Raw genomic sequence first — 19,650 nt, 5'->3', positions numbered from 1 at the left:
TGTTCGTGAGTCTCGCTAAGACTCGAGAACGGCTGGACCGATTTGGCTAATTTTGGTCTTGAATTATTTGTGGAAGTACAGGGAAAGTTTAAAAGGGTGAATAAATAGGAAAATGCTCGGAATTAAATAAAAACAACAAATTTGATTTTCCTTTGATGCGTACCCCGTCGAATTTATTGACGCAACGGTTTGACAGTTATGCTGTGAAACAATTTTATTACAACAGCAGGGTGCATTTTTAGGAAGCAATTCTTGATTTTATGATATATTATTGACAAATGCATAAAAAAACATTATTTTATTTATTATATACAGAACAACGTCTGTCGGGTCAGCTAGTTATGAATATAATTCTATGAATAAAACTAAATAAAGGCAGTATAGATCTAATTTTTGTATTTAACTCTTAAAAAAAAATATAAAAATAATAAAAAATTTAACGTTTAAAGAACATCATTTAGATCTTAACGACGGAAAAATCATAAAATATGAGGTTATTAATAATATATAAGTGTTAATATAAATTATGGTTACTATAAATGTTAATATTATAATATAAAATTTAAAAGAGGTACAAGCAGTTAAACAGGTTTATAAATATCATTAATTAGGTATTTTTAGTTTTTATTTTGAAATTTTGAATTTGAAATTTCGTCCCTTACTATCATAAAAAACTCAGAGTGTGAAAGAACCAATAAAGTTGAGTACGTTTATAAACACAGACAAACCCGTGGTGAGCATGACTCTGGGCAGCACGTTGAACGCCAACGACATCAAGGAAGGTGACGACGTGTACTTCGAGTGTAACATCCGGGCAAACCCCAAGGAGCACCGTATCACCTGGTACCACAACGTGAGTGAGTTAACACCGCTTTACTTCACATCTTGCTCGACCTTTGTTGTGGCTTAAGAACAATTCGTTATACTAAAATAATGTAATTTATTCAAACTAAACAAATCTTATAAATATTTTTACAATACTATGACTACATAAAATTAAAACTATTATTACGTGGAAGCGAAGTAAGAATACTGGCAGCATTTCCTCGTTGGATAACTAGGCTGATCCGTTGACCAAAATACCTGCCAGGGCTTGGGCTTCCAAAAAAAAAACTTACAAACACTGAATATTGAAATTCAAATAATGTTAACTAATCATAATTGTATATAAGATGGTAGATCACCTAGCTTGCATCTTGTTGGTTTTATGGCACCACTGCTTGTGTCTTCACTAACAGTTTCTTTAAAGTATCTAGCTTCAACACATTCATTTATTACTTCAATGTCTTCTTCACCTTTATTTTTTTAATTATCCTTAACTACCTTTTTGTTCTGTCTTTCAGATGGCTTTCTTGTAATGGCTTTATTAATAAGCACTTTTCTTCTAACTTTACTAAGAGTAAAGTTAGAAGTAATTAACACAGTTTGGGTTTTTCAAGAGTACCTAGCGGCACTACATTGTAACGGGCAGGGCGTATCAATTATCATCAATTGAACGTCTTGATCGTCTTGTTTCTATTTTTCATTAAAAAAAAGTTTCTTTAACTTTAACACTGTAAATCTAAATAAGAAAAATAATTTAAGATTAATATACAGAAAGCGATATCATAATTTAACTACGATACATTTATCACAGAACAGAAAAAACTAGTAGAAGTGGCATCATGCCATTTTACTATGGAAACCGATGTCGCCAAACTTACACATTTATCTATTAAATATATAACACACACACTTAATTCCGGCTTTATGACAGGCCTAAATTCACAATCACGAAATGACTTATCTACAAATTTATTTACATCAATTTCGAACTTAATACAATTACGCTAATCTCATATTCTTAAAGTGATTAAGACAACCTCAGAACTTTTTCTTAAATTGCGAAAAATAACATATAAAAACTTTAAGTAATAGGAACTCTGTAATATGGTTACTTCCGTCAAAATACCAAGTGTTGTACGATAATGAGTAAACATATCGATAAGTTAGTGATAACTAGCAATGATGTAATCAGGGTTGATGAAGTATAATATAAGTTTTATATGAAAGGATGGACAATATTTAGCTCAAATTAAAATAAAATCTACACAGCGTACACGAATCGTCATACTTTACGGAAATTTACAATATTCATATTATATTTACCTGGGAAACAATACACGCATAAAACACAGTTTTTTTATAAGTATTCATCGTTATTCTGTATAAACCCAGGGGCCAGTAAGACATGAGATTTCATAAACCGTACAGCTTCCATAGGTAATGCGCGTGCGGAAAGAAAATTTCCAAAACAAGCAGTAACGAATGATTAATAAAAAGAGAAGCTTTAAGCACTGATGAAGTATTTATATTCTTGTTACTCTGATGATACATGATATATTATATTATGATGTAAATATCCTACAATGATGGCAAACATTCCCAGAATTCATGGTTTTCGATCTATTTTTTACAATTCTATGACGTATTTCCTCTACTCAACCTTATCGGTGGAATCTCAATATATGTCAAATATTAAAATTTAATTAAAAAAAAATTGCTTGTCTATATTTAAAAATTAACGATTATTTGGTTTAACTTGAAACATACACATATTTGTTAAATAATAATTGGCTGTATCTAAGAGACAATAAAAACTATTAATTCGAATTCACCGTAGTCTCTCTTCTACACAATTACCACAACCATATTATAACATTTTTCTTACTTATCGCATGATGCATGGAAAATAGTAATTCTTGAATACAATTTATAAGGTAAAATTTATTTCGATAAAATTATATCGATATGTACATGCATGTACTTGAGTAGTATGATATGTTTACATAAATTATTCTAAAATAAGTTACATCAATTAAACGTAAAGGTAAATGAACCATACGTCGTAATGTTATGGTTCATTTTTAATTGTATGTTTTGCACAACACATTCAAAATATTAATTGTATTTAAATCGGAAAATTATGATTACCGATGAAAGGAAATCCCTTCGTTGGACATATTTTTATTGTGGCTATGATTTCTACAGTCCAAAATGGTATAATAAGGCATATTTGTATTTTTTTTAAAGATAATTATGTTTAACTTGACATCAAATGACTAGTCTCACTTGAGCCTCGAGTAGATACATTTGTACACAATAGTGGCGACAGGGTAACGCCCGTATGCCACTTCCACTAGTTTTTTCTGTTCCGTGACATTTACGAGCATTATGACAGCTCTCAGTCAGAATGCTGCAAACGTATACTTCTATAGAGGCTACTAAAGTGACAATCTGTGCTGATTATCTCAAACCTATATTACCGCTTTTGTATTCATATCTTCGCGCCCAGCTTAATCACCGCACAGCGTGCAAAATTAATCCGTAACACAAATTGTGATATTTTCAGTGCTAAAAAGTATTTTTATAATTACACAACAAAAGATGTAATTTCTATTTAAAAAAAAACAGGAGCAACAAGTAATCCAAAACGTAACTGGTGGCGTCTTCATCAGCACTAAGTCACTTGTAATGCAGAGGGTAAGCAGGAACGATGGAGGTCTGTACTCCTGCAGCGCTGCAAACCACAGAGGAGAGACCAGCAGTCAGCCGGTCTACTTAAGAGTTCAGTGTAAGTCGTGAATATACTTTTTGACTTAGATCAACCCTCAACATAATAAATAATCCAAAATTCTTAATTTAGCACACAAGTTATAATGTTTATACACCAACAATCTTCACGGCACATAGTCTCTTTGAAACACCAGAGGAATTACGGAATCACAAGTTGCCGACCTTATAAAGAGTCAAATAAACTAACATCAATTCGGTAGCCACAAAACACATTGGAACGTGTCGAGCGAGAATCAAACCGGGGGCTCTGTAGTGAGACTCAACGGTTCAGTACATTAACAATCAAAATATCCATATAAAATTACATTTGGAGTTCCCCCAGGCCCCCTTTCAAGCATGCTTTCTACCTTAAATTATTTAACTGGTTGGTTTAAAATTCATCTGACACAGACGCGCCCATTTGTGTACAACCAACGCCCGTGGTGATCGGAGCGCGGCTGGACGAGGCGCTGCGGGTGCGATGCCTGGTCTCTGCCGACCCAGCTGACCTCACCTTCTCCTGGCAGTTCAACAACAGCGGAGAGAGCTTTCAGGTCTCACCAGCCAGATACGGTAAACACTTTACATGATTATTTATTTATGTAGAAAAATATATTTATGTATGAAAACAAACATTATAAGAATGATAAGTTTTAAAAACAAATTTTCAATGTACGTTCAAAAGTTCTACAACACTTCTTATTTAAACGGTAACGAAATAAACCACACCATATATAGCTCGAACTAAAAATAAATTATTATATAAGTAAACTAGCCGTTCCCGCCCGCTTCGCTGGGTAATTTAAAAAGGAAATAAATAAAATTTTATTCATGTTATTACAAATACAATAAAAAAATAAGTAGCTATAAACCATCTAGGATCAATTTCGCATCGAATGGTGGTAGTTTCATGTTGATATGATCAGTGGTTTAGGCGTGAAAGAGCCTCAAACAAAGACCATATTAAATATATATATACTAGCTAACCCAGCAAACGTTGTATTGCTGATATTAAAATCGCGATACAAAGGTAACTGTTGATCGTGAAATCGATGATGGGTGAAAATTTGAAGTTATATGTATTTTTTAATGCTGACTCATAATCAAACATATTTAAAAAAAGGCAACCGTTCGTGACCACCCTTAACATGTAGGGGGATGAAAAATAGATGTTGTCCGATTCTCAGACCTACCCAATATTCACTCAAAATTTCATGATAATCGGTCAAGCCGTTTCGGAGGAGTTCAAAGTTTACCACCATGACACGAGAATTTTAGATATTAAATATATAAAAGATAAATATAATAAATTAAAGCTGACAATCGACTTTCGTTTACATATTACAATCAATAACGTTCTATTACAACGAACAGAATCTTCATAAAAACGGAAAAATAAATGACAGAAAACAGTTATTATTTTACATTTTCTTATGTAATAGCATAACTTTTCATGAATATACTAAATCGCTGAATACATAAGGCATTTTGCTGTAGTGTCAGTGTTAATTATTAAACCTGTTCTAATATAGTAATTATTTCCGAAAAAAAATCTCTATTACCCGTCACTTAAAATAACCGACCACTGGGATGTCCTTACTATAGTGATGATGCAAAGAAAGTGTAGGTTGAAACAGAATACAATAAAATTATACACTTTATAACAATCATTATTAAAAATTGTGAACTGAACCACATATTTTCATTGTAATTATATTATGTACGACTTACACTGAACTCTTAAGTAGACCGGCTGGCTGCTGGTCTCTCCTCTGTGGTTTGCAGGAGTACAGACCGCCATGAGATTCCCGCTTCCAAACATGCCTCAACAAGACCTATTCTGAATGCAGGCTGTCACACTGAGGCAGAGATCCATAGAGCTAGACCAGTGCTGGAGCCTTTGAAAATGATAAAAAGTGAATAAAATAATAGTAGGATGAAACCCATTGGAGACGGAAGAGAATATAACAAAAAATAAAGAAAAAATAAATCACGGGCGATCTGAGGTCGGGAAGCGGAAAAGGGGGGGTGTTTTAAGGTAAAAAACTGTTTATCTCGATTTTCGGCTAAACTGCAAGTCCCATGGAAAAAAGTCAAATCACAAAAATGTAGTTAGTAATAAGATCTACAACTTTTTATTTACAATTTTTTCACGTAACCTCAAAATTTATATGAAAAATTCAAAAAACCAAGTTTTTCGTTTTTAATTTTTATCTTTTCCAAAACTAATTAATGTCAAAAGGATAATAATTTAATGTTATACTAACCATTTTTTTCATCATTATTGATTAATTTTAATCCATTTTATTGCTGCTACGAAATAACGTGTAAGAATTCTCTATATTAAAATGCCTTTGGATGGGCTTAAATTTTCCGAACATTTACCATTGTAATTTATATTTTTTTATACTATCGGAAAGTAGAGATTTTGACGAACGGAAAACAGACCAATTTTTTGAAAAAAGCTGATATTTTGACGGGTGAATTTTCCATTGAATATAAGGGTTCTTTTTCGATATTTGAGTCAAAATAAGGAGAATAAATAAATATTTCATTTCTAATAAATTTCAGTGTATTTGGGACATAAAAATGTAAATTTTCACCAAATTTCGTGGAGAAAAATTGATTTTGGAAAAGATGAAAATAAAAAACCAAAAACTTGATATTTTGAATTTTTCACATTAATTTTGAGGTTATGGTTATGCCAAAAAATTGTAAATACAAAAGCTATAGATCTTTTTTTACCTACAACTTTGCCATTTAACTTTTTCCGGACTTGCAGTTTTACCGGAAATCGAGATTATCCTAATTACCCTTAACCAAACTTAACTTAAAAGGGGGGTTCCTTTTGCACTTCTCGACCTCAGATCGCCCGTAATTTATTTTTCCTCCCATTTTTGTTAAATTCTTTTCCATTTCCAGTGGGTTTCATCCTACTATTATTTTTTTTGGTTTCAGAAATTATCGACACTGGTCTAAGCGTACTCAGCTAGACTCAGCTCAGACTTTACTTACGTAAAAATTTGCTAAGTGTACGCTTAGCATAATCTTTCATTTTCTTTTAATAGTTATTTGACAGCTGAAAATATGCTGCGCTTAAGCTAAGACAGTCCGATTCGGGTTCGCGGTTAATCACACTCAACAAAATTTTACGTAAGTAATGGCTCTATAGATCTCTGCTGGAGTCATTGCCTCTAAAAATTTGTAATATTAGCATATCGCGCAGTGGCGAGCGGTGGTACGGGCAGTGAATTGCGGTACCGAGCGGCGAGCGAGCGCGACTACGGTGCGTTATCGTGTCGCGCGACCAACGCGGTGGGCGCGCAACACTCGCCCTGCGTCTTTCAGATCGTACCCGCAGGTATGTTGTGTAATCAGACGCTCACGATATCATGTTTAATATGTTGTCCCATCTCGATCATAGATGGCGCTGCAATTAGAGCTGCTTAAGTCTGAAACACCCTTCTAGTATTTTGTGCATGAAGGTTTAAGCCCGCTCCACATTCACGCGAGATCTTCGCCGATAATCTCCGCAAGACCGTCGACCGAATCTCACCGACATTTTCGGCGAGAGCTTCTTCGAGTACACACACTCGCAAGAGTCGCAAGGTTCTCAATACAGTTCTCACTTCTCACGCTCGATGAAGATTGAAGCAAAAGTAACTGCTGTGACAAGCATATTTTTGTTGTTTTTTAATTCATTAGATAGGCTTGCCAATTAGATATGCAATTAATATTATGAGTACTCATAATTTAATATTTCTTATATTTAATACTTATATATAACTTATAGGTATGCACTATGCACAGTGTTGCCTTCATTAATTATTGTAAGTTAAGCAATACTACTACTATTCTACGTTTACTATTACTAAAACTGTAAGTTTCTATATCCAAATTACAAGAGTTCAAAAGCGTATTTTTTAAAATTGCCAAATGCATTTAAATTTATATCTATCCTGATGTTTGTTTCCCAGTCATGGATGTTTAAATGTATTGATGTATGTTTAAAGGAATTTATGTATGTTTAAGTAAGTATATTGTATTAAATATATCATAATCTTGTAACCCATAACACAGGTATATATGCTTAACTTGGGGCAAGATAATTTGTGTGATAAGTGTGTCAATATTATTATTATCCTATTTGGTTAGTTCATCTATGGGAAATTAACTCCATGAAGGTTCTAAAACGTTTCCACTCATCGTGTATTTTTAGTTTATTTTCATAATCATAATATTGATATTATTGTTTATCTTATTTATAGACTTCCCAGTAAGTTGTCTTAGGACACTTGTATTGGGAATATCTCGCAACTCCCTTAGCGGACATATAATGTTTGATAAGCAATATAGAAACAAACAAAAATGATGAAAACAAAATTTTACAATTACCGTACAATTACAACAAGTGTGAAAACTGTGTGTGTGTTTGTATGTGAGTGAGTGTGGGATTGAGTTTGGACCTTTAATTGGGTTCCATGTATAGACTGCGTATGCTTGTCATGTCAGTCTGATCAGAAGATTTTAATATGTAATAAATTAAAAAATATAGGTTCCGGATAAGTAATCCCAAACATTTCATACACTTAAACCTTCTACAAAACACGCTGCATCTTATGGGACAAGTATTATTCCTATAGAATCAGTTGTTTTTGCAGTATAACCGAATACGTATATCACATTAGGTAAATTTATAATTATTATTGAGATAAATAAAGTTTATATAACCATCCTATCAAATATGGTTATCAGGTGATTATTTACACGAGTACTGTCTAAACTTTTAAGGTGCCGTGTATGCAGCCTCCCCGCTTTTCAGTGTTCATAATTGCAATCCTTAGATAATTAATACCTCTAGATAGACTCTTGCTGTTAGACAACCGATAAAAACAGGCCAGGAACAATACTTTAGTGTGCGTGACAAGCTACGATTTGTAATATAGTTTGTGTTAGTGTGCGTGAATTGCTCTAAGTAGCGGTTAGTTTTAAACACAATCTTTTGTTTTCACAGCTGTAATAGTCTATCTAAATTCGAAACGTATAAATGATCTAAGTTGAAACCATTTATCGTCATGTCGTAGTATATAAGGTATATGGCAGCAGAATATAAATCAACCGGTTTAGCTCTTACATAAATATTGTATGAGCCTAATGGGCAAATAATTTCATCAATTAATCATCAATCCAACTGTAACTTGAACTAATATCAAACGTGAAAATTAAGTGGAAACGCGCTATAATCAATCTTGCCATGTCGCAGCAAGTTGCGAGTTCTGTGAAATATAAAAGTGACTGGGTTATACGACTCGAACTTCCCCAGCGGAATCCACGTCCCACGGCTTAAGTAAAAAAGTTTTTATTTCATCGTTTCAACTTAAGGCGAACATAAATCGAATAATGTTAGGGTTGGCACTTATTTTAAATTGAGGTTAAGTGAAGTTTAATAATCAAAAACTTCTGAGTATCTGCGCCGCTTGTTGGAGAATCAAGTCTTATTAAACACAATTGAATAAAATACTAGATTATTTTAAACGTGCGGCAGACTTACGCTTAACTTAATATGACTTATGTGATATATTTGGAAATATTTCCAAAGATATCACAGAGTGGTATACGGCAGAAGGAGAAAAGGCCAACGTAAAAGTTTTTTTTTTATGGCATAGGAGGACAAACGAACAACACCAGAGAAATCACAAGAGCGTTGCCGGCCTTTAAGGAAGGTGTACGCGCCTTTTTCGAACGTACCCATGTCGTATCGTCCCGGAAACACCGCACAAGGAAGCTCGTTCCACAGCTTTGTAGTACGTGGAAGAAAACTCCTTGAAAACCGCACTGTGGAGGACCGCCACACATCCAGATGGTGGGGATGATATCCTAACTTGTGGCGTGTCGTGCGAAGGTGGGATTCGGCGGCAGGAATCAAAAATCAAATCAAAAAGTTGAGAAAAGTTTTGTAATATGGATGGAATAGGATGGAAAAGAAATGTGAAGGATGAATCTTAGGGGAGGTCTTTGACAAAGGGCAAATTGGCGAAATATCTAGTGCATAATTAGACATCTTAAAGGTAAGTAATATAACCACACTAAAGGCTTATTAAATTATTTATTTTATAATAACTCATGTTATAGTTACACACGAGAAAACTAAAACTAGCCTTTGAAGATTTCGTCGAGATGTCATTAAGAAACAAAATCACATTGAGTATGTAAGTGTGTTGCCATAATGCAAAAAAAGTTTAAAGTTTTCCCACATAAAAAAGAGAATATGAACCCACTGTGGGTCCTGATTCTTGCGCCCCCTTTTGCATGGAAAACATGCTTAATTTTCAACTGTAGATTCAAAAGTATTGAAGGATTTTTTTGTGCAAATTTTTGTTGGTGTGTATGAATTTTTATATTTTAGTTGCTTAATATATATAAATTACGTGACACTTTGTTTGTCCGCGATGGACTCCTAAACTAATTAATGGATTTTAATGGGGATCACTTCATGGAGTGCCGTTTAGTCCAACTGGAGAGATAGGATAGTTTTTATTTCGATTTGGGACCCATAATTATTTTTATATCCAATATTTCTATTGTATGGACATATTTTCTATGAGAGAATTTATTGACGGACGGTTTGGCAGTTCTCCTGTGATACAATTTCATTGTAGTTAACAACAGGGAACAATGACGTCCTATACATAATATAGAACGTCGTTGACAGGGAGCATATTTCACGAAATAATTCTTGGTGTTACGAAATATTATTTACAAATTCATAAAAACAGTATTTTATTTATTATGTACAGAACAACGTCTGTCGGGTCAGCTAGTTATATATAAATAATAATTAGTCCCTTTACCGCTATTATTGAGTGGATTCAATCATGTGTAATTCGATGTGTTTTCGTAATTTTTAGTACTTTTGGATACACAGAAACAAAATAAACAAAAAATATACTTAAAAACGTTAAACTTAATCAATTCGCACACCTGAGTAGTCTTACCAGTGCCTAATAACCACAATGTGATTGAGAGTGTAGTGCGAGATAGCATTACATTAATATTTACCATTTTATTCATGTCAATATAAACAAATTTTTTTTTTAAAAAAAGTGTGACTGTACTCGTGTATGCACAGAAGTTATACTTCTTTGGCCTAACGAAGCAAAAATCATAACAATGATTTATTTCTCGTGCTATTCTACGTTTTTAGATAGAACAATTTTGTAAAGATGACTTTGACAATTAATTATTAGATAATGAATACGGCTGTATGGGCTTTAACCCTATGCCTGTCCTAATAATGAACGAAGAAACCAAAAAAAAATACTAATGACGCAAACGTCTGGAAATTTTAGGAACAGACTTGAACCCATTACTTTTGTGTGACAGTGATGCGCGCGCATCTTTAATTTTCATTCTCATCATCACTTCAAAATGTAGCTTTTTTATTTGCATGTTTAATCATTTTTATTTATATATTTATATTAGATATATTTGAGGAAAAATCTTTTCCAAAATATAAAGCTAAATTAAAAAAGCACTGTCAATCACAATAGATAGATTGTTACCTTAGAACGTAGCGTGTTTTTAATTTATTATTGTTTAACTTTAAAGTCACCGTAACTATAAAACTATAAAATTTATGTATTTATTTAGAATCATTGTTCTCATGTAAGTGAACTTTTGTTCTTTTTGAGAAATAAACTCTTTAAATCTAATCATTTTTATATGTTTAATAATTCGTCCGTTAAAATACCGCAGTATTAGTGATTCTCGTCACTGCGATAACAGCCTTTAAATAAATGCAGCTAATCAAGCATGGCTTAATTACAGCGATGTGATATTAATGAAGCAGTAGGTTGGCAGCCCTGGCGGCATGTGTCAAGTTAATCCGGGCGGCTGGCAGCGCGCCTGATATAGCCAATATTTACACGAGTATTGACTCTTAATGTGCCGTGCGCGGCGCGTTAGCGGCTTGCGATCTACTAATTTGCATATTAGCTCCCACTTCTACACTCTGCATTTATATATATATATATATACACAGTACTGATAGATTGAATAGACGTATTGTAATAGACTAATACCATTGACCTCTTTTTTTTTAAATATAACTTAACTTTTCTTTGCATTGAATAGGTTTCATTACAAGATGATATAGTACAAATGTTTACAATATGCTATTCAGCTCTATACAAAGCATGCAAATGTCAGAGACTTAAAATTATTTATATAAATAAGAAATTTAAATATCCATGTGACAATTCAAGAATTCACTTACATTATAATATACTGATGTCAATAGAAATTTTTTAAGAGTTAATCTAAATTTATATTCGGGTAGATTTGGTACACATTCGGGTATTTTATTAAATAATTTAACACACATTCCGTATGCGTTACGTTGAAGCAATGAAGTACGTTGTGGTCTATCCAAAACCAGTGTATGACCATTTCTGGTGCAGCGTGTATGAACCTGTCTGACAGTTTTAAACAAATTTTTATGTTTTTTAACGAACATACATTATTATTATTAGTGTTAATATATTCAGCTTACGAAATAGTGGCCTAAAAGATTCATACTCTACTTTTTCTACTGAACTGGCGGGTGTCAGAGTGCTTTTGTGCCTGTTTGCTATTTGCCATTTTGGCGCTGTTGGCCATAGGGAGAGTCTGCGGTACTAAAACTAAACTAACAAAATTTAATGAAATAGGCGTTACTTTGCGGAAATCCATAATTATACAAATGTTTTGAGTTTTCTTTAGTGTTAATTCCGCCAATATTTGTCTTTGAACAATTCGACACGTAACACCTCTACACGAGGCATCCTCAGGAGATATTGACTCGCCAAACTCTAGCATGGGATGCCGGCTAGATTATGGGTACCACAACGGCGCCTATTTCTGCCGTGGAGCAGTAATATGTTTGCAAATGAGACTTAACATCTTATGTCTCAAGGTTACGAGCGCAACTGTAGTGCCGCACTGAGTTTTTGTGTTTTACTAGAATCCTGAGCGGTACTGCATTATAATGGGCAAGGCGTATCCTTATTTTCCTCCTCCCTTATTTTCATAAAAAAAAAAACAAGAACTTTCTTCCTGCTTCTGAAGCCTATGCCCATGAATGGTTCTTGCGAGCTATAAATAAGCAAATATTTAATTAACCAATGAGTTGCTAGTATATGACTATTGTTATTGTTTTGCATATTAAAAAAGATGAAATGTTAAAATATATCCTTTTTTATGCTTCATTTAGTCGTTGAAATAAGTTAAAATAGTCGTGACGTGCATTTTAGAAATAAAATGGGAAAACTGTATGCGAGATAACACGCGGCGGTAGACAACGTTTTATTTGTCTGATAGCGACATGTCCGCTTTATCGAATACGCCATTTATTTATTTTATAATTTACGTTATGTTTACAAGACTTATATTTTAAAAAAATGGACTTATTATAAGTTAATCTAGATTCAATAATAGCAGAATTCGGCCACAAGTATATAATACTAAGTATGTTACTGTTATAATTAAAAAAAACAGATAAGTGCGAGGTGAACTCACTCACTGAGGGGTACACACATTAGGTAACTACCTATACTTTGATGAAATAAAAGTGCTTTTAACCGACTTCAAAAAGGAGGAGGTTCTCAATTGGTATGTTCTTTTTTTATGTTTGTTACCTCAAAACTTTCGACTGGGTGAACCGTGAAGCTGGTGCTTCCCAAGGACCAAATTACAATGGGACCACCATTGTAATTTGGTCCAGATTTGACACTGGCATCCATGAGAAAACCATAAAAGTCTTAAATTTGCTATACAAACGTGTAACAAAGTGGATGATAAAATTTATGAATAACTCAATATCGCGGGAACCGATTTTGATGATTCATTTTTGTAATAAGAAAAACTGTATTAGAAACAAGTATTGTAAAAGAAAAAACTAAAAAAAATATCTACACTTTTTGATTGAAAATAATAGAACCAATAATCTGTCATATTTGTTCAATAAAATAAGTCCTCTTATCCTTGGAACAAGAAGATCAGTATTAATATTTATCAACTTAAACTTCGCAAAAACACCCAAGAACATGTAATAATGTAAAATGTTAGCATAAACGCACGCGTCATGAAGATGACGTGTTTGCTAATGAGCGCCAACCGACCGATCCTCACGCGGGGGTGCGCGGAATGCGGATGGGGCGTAGCTAACCGCGATGCATAAGCAAGACGCGACCTGTCACTCTTGAGAGTCCCTGCGGCGACAATCAAGAGAACTTCGGCCAAGTTTAGATTTTTACCGAATGTTCGAACAAAGGTCGTATTCGGTTCAAACCACATTCGGCACATCACTAATGAAAACTGCTCTTAACCATTTTTGTGCCTGCAGTTTTTAAGTCAAGCAGTTTTCAGGCCAGCGTGGCCCAATACGTCGGTCAACTTCATACACTATGTTGTCTCACTTGTGTCACCTCAAATATGATATCGAAAACATATGCATGGTGGGGATGAGGTAAGTCAAACCATCCATTAAAAGTGTATTTGATCCAGCTCGGCCGTCACCGCCCCGCAACTGCAGTGCCAGCCGCGTGATGCACGAGCAGCGCTGGTGGATGTCGGTTCGTTGCATAGCTGGCTACGATGGTGGGCTGGCGCAGCACTTTACCTTGGATGCCGTTGGCGCCACACCGCGCGCCTTGGCCAATACCACCGCCTCCAACGGTTAGTTCTGTATGGTTTCATCATCATCAGTCGGAAGACGTCCACTGCTGGACAAAGGCCTTCCCTAAAGATCTCCACGACGATTGGTCTTGCGCTGCCCTTATCTAACGTATTCCGGCAATCTTGACCAGGAATTTTTTTCCCCACCTGACATCTGTCCGTCGAACTATGTGCCCTGACCACTGCCACTTCAGTTTCGCAATCATTATTATTGTTTACTGTATATTTTATGTTTACTTCAACCAGATTGCTTTATACTGAATCTGAACAGGATGGCAATTTTTACAGATGGGGAAAATTCTCTAAAAAATAAAGACTGAATCAAACGTTTCATTGTTTTCAAAAATGAAGTTTTAATGGTTTGACCTTATTGATTAATCATATATAGATATAGACAGTTATTTTCGGTATTCTAGCTTTTTTTAGAAAATAAGGGACGATATGAGCAAAACATTGGTAATCGATACGCCCTGCCCATTACAATGCAGCGCCGCTCAGGATTCTTGAAAAACACAAAAATTCTGAATGGCACCATTATTGCGCTTGTCACATCGAGACAGAAGATGTTAAGTCTCATTTGGCGAGTAATTTCACTAGCTACGGTGCCGTTCAGACCAAAACACAAAAAAAATGAAAAAGTCGCCGTTGTGATACCCATAATCTAGCCGGCATCCTGTGCATAGAAGCTGTTTTAATTCCCGGATATCGCTCAAACAACAAATCAATTAGTTCACGATTATGAAGTTTTTATCACGCAACGCTGCCCAAGTGGACAGCGTATCAGTGAAATAGATCCGATCAATTTCATTGAAAATATTTCGTAACATCTTCGTAGAAAAGCAATTCAAATCAGATTTGACGGTTCTCAGATCTGGTAGTATGGCTGAACGTAAGCTGGGCGGACGTGGAGGGCATATCAGAAGACGAAATACTCAGTATCAGTGCCAGGAACAGCAAGGGAGCTTCTGATCCTGTTCTCCTCACTGAACTGGTGTACAAAGACGCAGCAAAACAAACTGGTAAGCATTGATGTGTCAACACGGCAGGTAAAATTAGAAGAATTACATATCCCTCTGTAAAGTCGTATCCATACTAAACTAGCATAATGCCAACTGTCTTGTAACGTGTATCATAAGCTACGAAGCGTGCTGAGCATAATTTTACACTGCATATTATGGTCTGTTCCATTTGTATCGTATCTTCTATTGGATACATTCGGAACGGTAACAGGTCTCTATCGACGCCCCTTTTGGAACATCACTCATATTTTTTTACTTTATATATTTTTCTTATACAGCTTACTCCTTGAAAATAGGACGATATAAACACAGATGTTATTTAAAGAAAATTTCTTAAAAAAATTACTAGAAAAAGTTATTTCTGTAGTCTGATCACTTAACATAAGGTGAGCCGTACGCTCTCTTCTTCCAAAAAAAAAAATCTGTATTTGACTGTAGTGGATAACGACCATTTCTTTTTAGGCCTGGATCAATATTTAAGAATTCAATGTGATCTCAAAAATGGTTTTCTTGTAGAGGAGACAGCTCGAGCAGTGTCGCGGTTCCCCGTGGTGGCCGCGTGTGGAGCAGTGGCTGCCGTGCTAGCGGCACTGGGCGCTGTGTTGGCGCTGCTACTCAAGAAGTAAGTAAAACAACACCTATATCCTACTTTCATGATGAATTTCTTGGGAAAGTTAGTTGCAGTGGTTTCCCCTCTTCTGTAAGGATGCCCCGCCAGGTGTGAGTGGTTATCCCGCCACGAATCGGTCGCCAAAGCCTCGTCCGTTGTCTAGGAGGAGGAACCGCGTACAGGTTAGTTTGACATTTGAGGCCGACTAGATGTTGCTGTAGCGAATCACGTCTGCCTCTTTTTCACTTTGTGATGACCACGACCGTTTTGTCAAGAGTGTAACTACGAAGAAGAAGAATATACTGCAGAGGAGATAATAGCAGCTATGCCAGAATCAATGACGTCCGGAGCTTGATCTTAATATTTGTTATTGTCATTGCTGAAGCTTGATCGTTTGTCTGATGCTAACTGATGCAACGTTATCATGGATAGGAACGTTGCGACTTTTATTCCGTATGTTACCGTAGCCAATAGGTATTCCTTGAAATATTGGTTTATGTTTTCACACTATATATTTTTTTATGATTCGATTGATACTCATGCCAATAACTATCTAATGTTTCTAATCGCTGTTTGATATAGTTTGAAGTTTTACGATGAGATCCGTCTTTTTGTAAGGTTGTAAATCCCTGCTCAATTGCAGCGGTTATCTGCTCCTGAGTTTGTTGGAAGTTTTCCATGCTGGACATCTTTGCTGATGATGATGCTATTGCGGTGATATAGGTAGGATGGTTATCTCTGGTACGGTACCCGTAAAGCAAGGTTGATAATTTCTTTTTCAATGGTAAAAAAATAAAGTAATAAAAATCTACTCTGAACGTGAAAATCACTTCCTATCCGGCTACTAATGATCTAGTGAGAAGAATCAAGGGTAATAAATCTTTCAGTAGTATTACAATACTGTACAATTTTAGGTGTTTGCAAAGAATCGGTAAAATATCTTACAGTAAGTATAATGTTATAAGCAGGTCAATTCATGGTAGCTCTTGTTGTTAGCTCGTTACCTCGCTCAGTTGGAATTTTGTATAATAATTAATTCAAAGTTTCCCGTGACTACGTCGGCTTTAAAAGCCTATAACACTCTCTTGACAACTCTTTAAGACACGTTGTGTGTGAAAGATGTGGAACATCTTAATAAATTCATATTTCTAATTAATATTTTACCAAAAGAAAACAATAAAAAATAAGGTTTAAAAAAATTCAATAGCTTGTTGGTGGACATGAATAACCTACGGATAGGGCATACGGACTAGATATAACATATGTATGTACGATGCATATTAATTCAAAATTCTTATTCATTATACAAATCACAGCCATCCTGAAGAACCATGAAAACGATACAATATATATTGATGCAAAGATAATTTTTCGTGTCGGCCATTTCGGATTTTAAAAATAATCCCAAATTCATTCTCTCTGAGATTACAGTTTTGCGCGGAGGGGATGTCGGAATTTATATTATCTTGGACAATTTATTATTTTCTTAATCGTATAATATAATATAATTAAAGTAATCAAAGCAAAAATTTCTTCAAAATATTATCTTCCCCTTTAAAGAGCCTTGAAAAAATAAACTTATGAACAATCTTAGTTTTATTCTACTATGTAGGTTTAAAAAAAACTTAGTTCTATCATAAAAAAATTCTTAAAAGAATAGCCACCAATTTACAACTCAATGGAACTGAATTGGGCCCCATCGAGACAACTGTATTGACTCGAATCAAAACTTCAATTGGACCCGCAAATAGAAAAATAAAGCTAGCAAACTATTTTAATTGATATGCGGTTAGAGTTAGATGACTGACTGAAATGGATACGGCTAAAATTTTTTTTAGCTATTGTCACAGCATCATGTCATACGAAAATCTTATCTGAGGAAACTCAACGGAAGTTAATATAACTTTACAGAAAAGAGCTGTTAGAGCTAACTAAACTAGATGCACAAGTGGCCCTGAGAAAAAATTTAAAGAAATAAACATTAACTTGATATTTAATAAATGAAGACCTACAAGTATATATATTAATTTAAAAAAGTGTTACACTTTACATAAACATTAGGCATAGGGTTAATCTTAAGACTATTTGAAAACACCTTTCAAATTTTACATAATTATGACTACATAACTCCTACAGAAACTATTTACAAAGAAACGAAACTATTGAACCTTACTCAACTTTACTTTTGAAATCACCTTTCAAATTTTACATAATTATGACTACATAACTCCTACAAAAACTATTTACAAAGAAACGAAACTATTGAACATTACTCAACTTTACAACTACTACACATGCATACTTATATATAAGATAACTCATAGACTCATTCACTCAAATACAACATTCAGAACAAAACACAATATTACTAGTATTAGAACCAACTATGGTAAAAATAATATAACATTTGCAGGAGCACAGCTATACAATAAGCTTCCGAAAACTGTTAGAGAAGCGACTTCGCTCAACATCTTCAAAAAAAGGCTGCTATATGATTTACAAAGCAATGAATAAAAACATCTTATCATAATAACAATAAACTATATCTTGTAACTTGGACCACCGCCTTAAAAAACCGGAAAGCAGCAATAAGCAAATTCGCCTCTCAATCACTGATTTATGTTCTCATGTAAGTGACGACAGTCTTAATGAGAAATTAAAGTTCTTTTAACAACACCTTCACAAAATAGATCTTTCCTATAAGGTAATGTCTCGCCGTAGCTACTGCTTATATAATTTTAGTATAAACCTCTTAACAATATCCGAGAATCCTCAGATTAAATAATTATAAAATGCCAAATACTTTTAGCAGGGCTAACAAAATATTTCTGATTATTTTGATCTGGTTGATATTATAAATACTTGGGATTAAGATTAATCACAAAAATGAAACAATTTTTTTGGAAAATACAAGCATTTTATTTGATTTTATTCGAGACAGAAGAGCAGTGCCTTGGTAGAACCAAATAGAATATATACAAAAATACTCAACTAGCTGTATTATAAGACTCTAAATACAATGACTTATTGCTAACCTAATTGAAGTTTATACTTCGAATGTCGACAAGCCGAGATGAGATAAACTTTTGGTACCGCATAGCAGTATCTAAATACTAAACTTAACTACGCGAGTGTGCGTTTGTTCATTTATATAATTGATTCGTTTGTCCGTTTGTCAAATATGTTAGTTTCACACTCAAATACAAATAAGTGACCGGTGTCTCTTGTATATCTGCAGTATCGTATGAAACGTTGCAAATTACATTTTTGAAACCCAATTTCAATTCACCGTGTTTGTGACATGTTGTGATATTATAACCGGGTCACAGGATTCGATTTGTGTTGATGGACAGTTTTAGTTAGCAAAAATCCAATTTAAGTTTCAATAGTTCAGTGATATTAGCAATCAAGGTAGCGGGTATGAATTTGTTTTGAATATACTTATTGGCAAGTCCGCAAATAGAAAAATAAAGCTAGCAAACTATTTTAATTGATATGCGGTTAGAGTTAGATGACTGACTGAAATGGATACGGCAAAAATTTTTTTTAGCTATTGTCACAGCATCATGTCATACGAAAATCTTATCTGGGGAAACTCAACGGAAGTTAATATAAGAAGCACAAGTGGCCCTGAGAAAAAATTTAAAGAAATAAACATTAACTTGATATTTAATAAATGAAGACCTACAAGTATATATATTAATTTAAAAAAGT

General features: G+C 34.2%; 1 protein-coding gene across 1 annotated transcript in view; it reads left to right on the top strand.

Moving 5' to 3' along the window:
* LOC126975557 (immunoglobulin superfamily member 21-like) overlaps window positions 1–19,650 on the top strand; it is a 187,650-nt gene that overhangs the window by 158,176 nt on the left and 9,824 nt on the right. Inside the window, exons 9-14 of the mRNA XM_050823487.1 lie at window positions 723–853; window positions 3,454–3,613; window positions 4,006–4,167; window positions 14,137–14,307; window positions 15,177–15,326; window positions 15,843–15,948. Of these exons, the coding sequence (XP_050679444.1) occupies window positions 723–853; window positions 3,454–3,613; window positions 4,006–4,167; window positions 14,137–14,307; window positions 15,177–15,326; window positions 15,843–15,948 (880 nt within the window). The remainder of the gene's footprint in view (window positions 1–722; window positions 854–3,453; window positions 3,614–4,005; window positions 4,168–14,136; window positions 14,308–15,176; window positions 15,327–15,842; window positions 15,949–19,650) is intronic.

The sequence above is a fragment of the Leptidea sinapis genome, chromosome 36, assembly GCF_905404315.1.
Source record: "Leptidea sinapis chromosome 36, ilLepSina1.1, whole genome shotgun sequence".
Classification (NCBI taxonomy): Eukaryota; Metazoa; Arthropoda; class Insecta; order Lepidoptera; family Pieridae; genus Leptidea; species Leptidea sinapis.
This window is presented reverse-complemented; position numbering and strand designations above follow the sequence as displayed.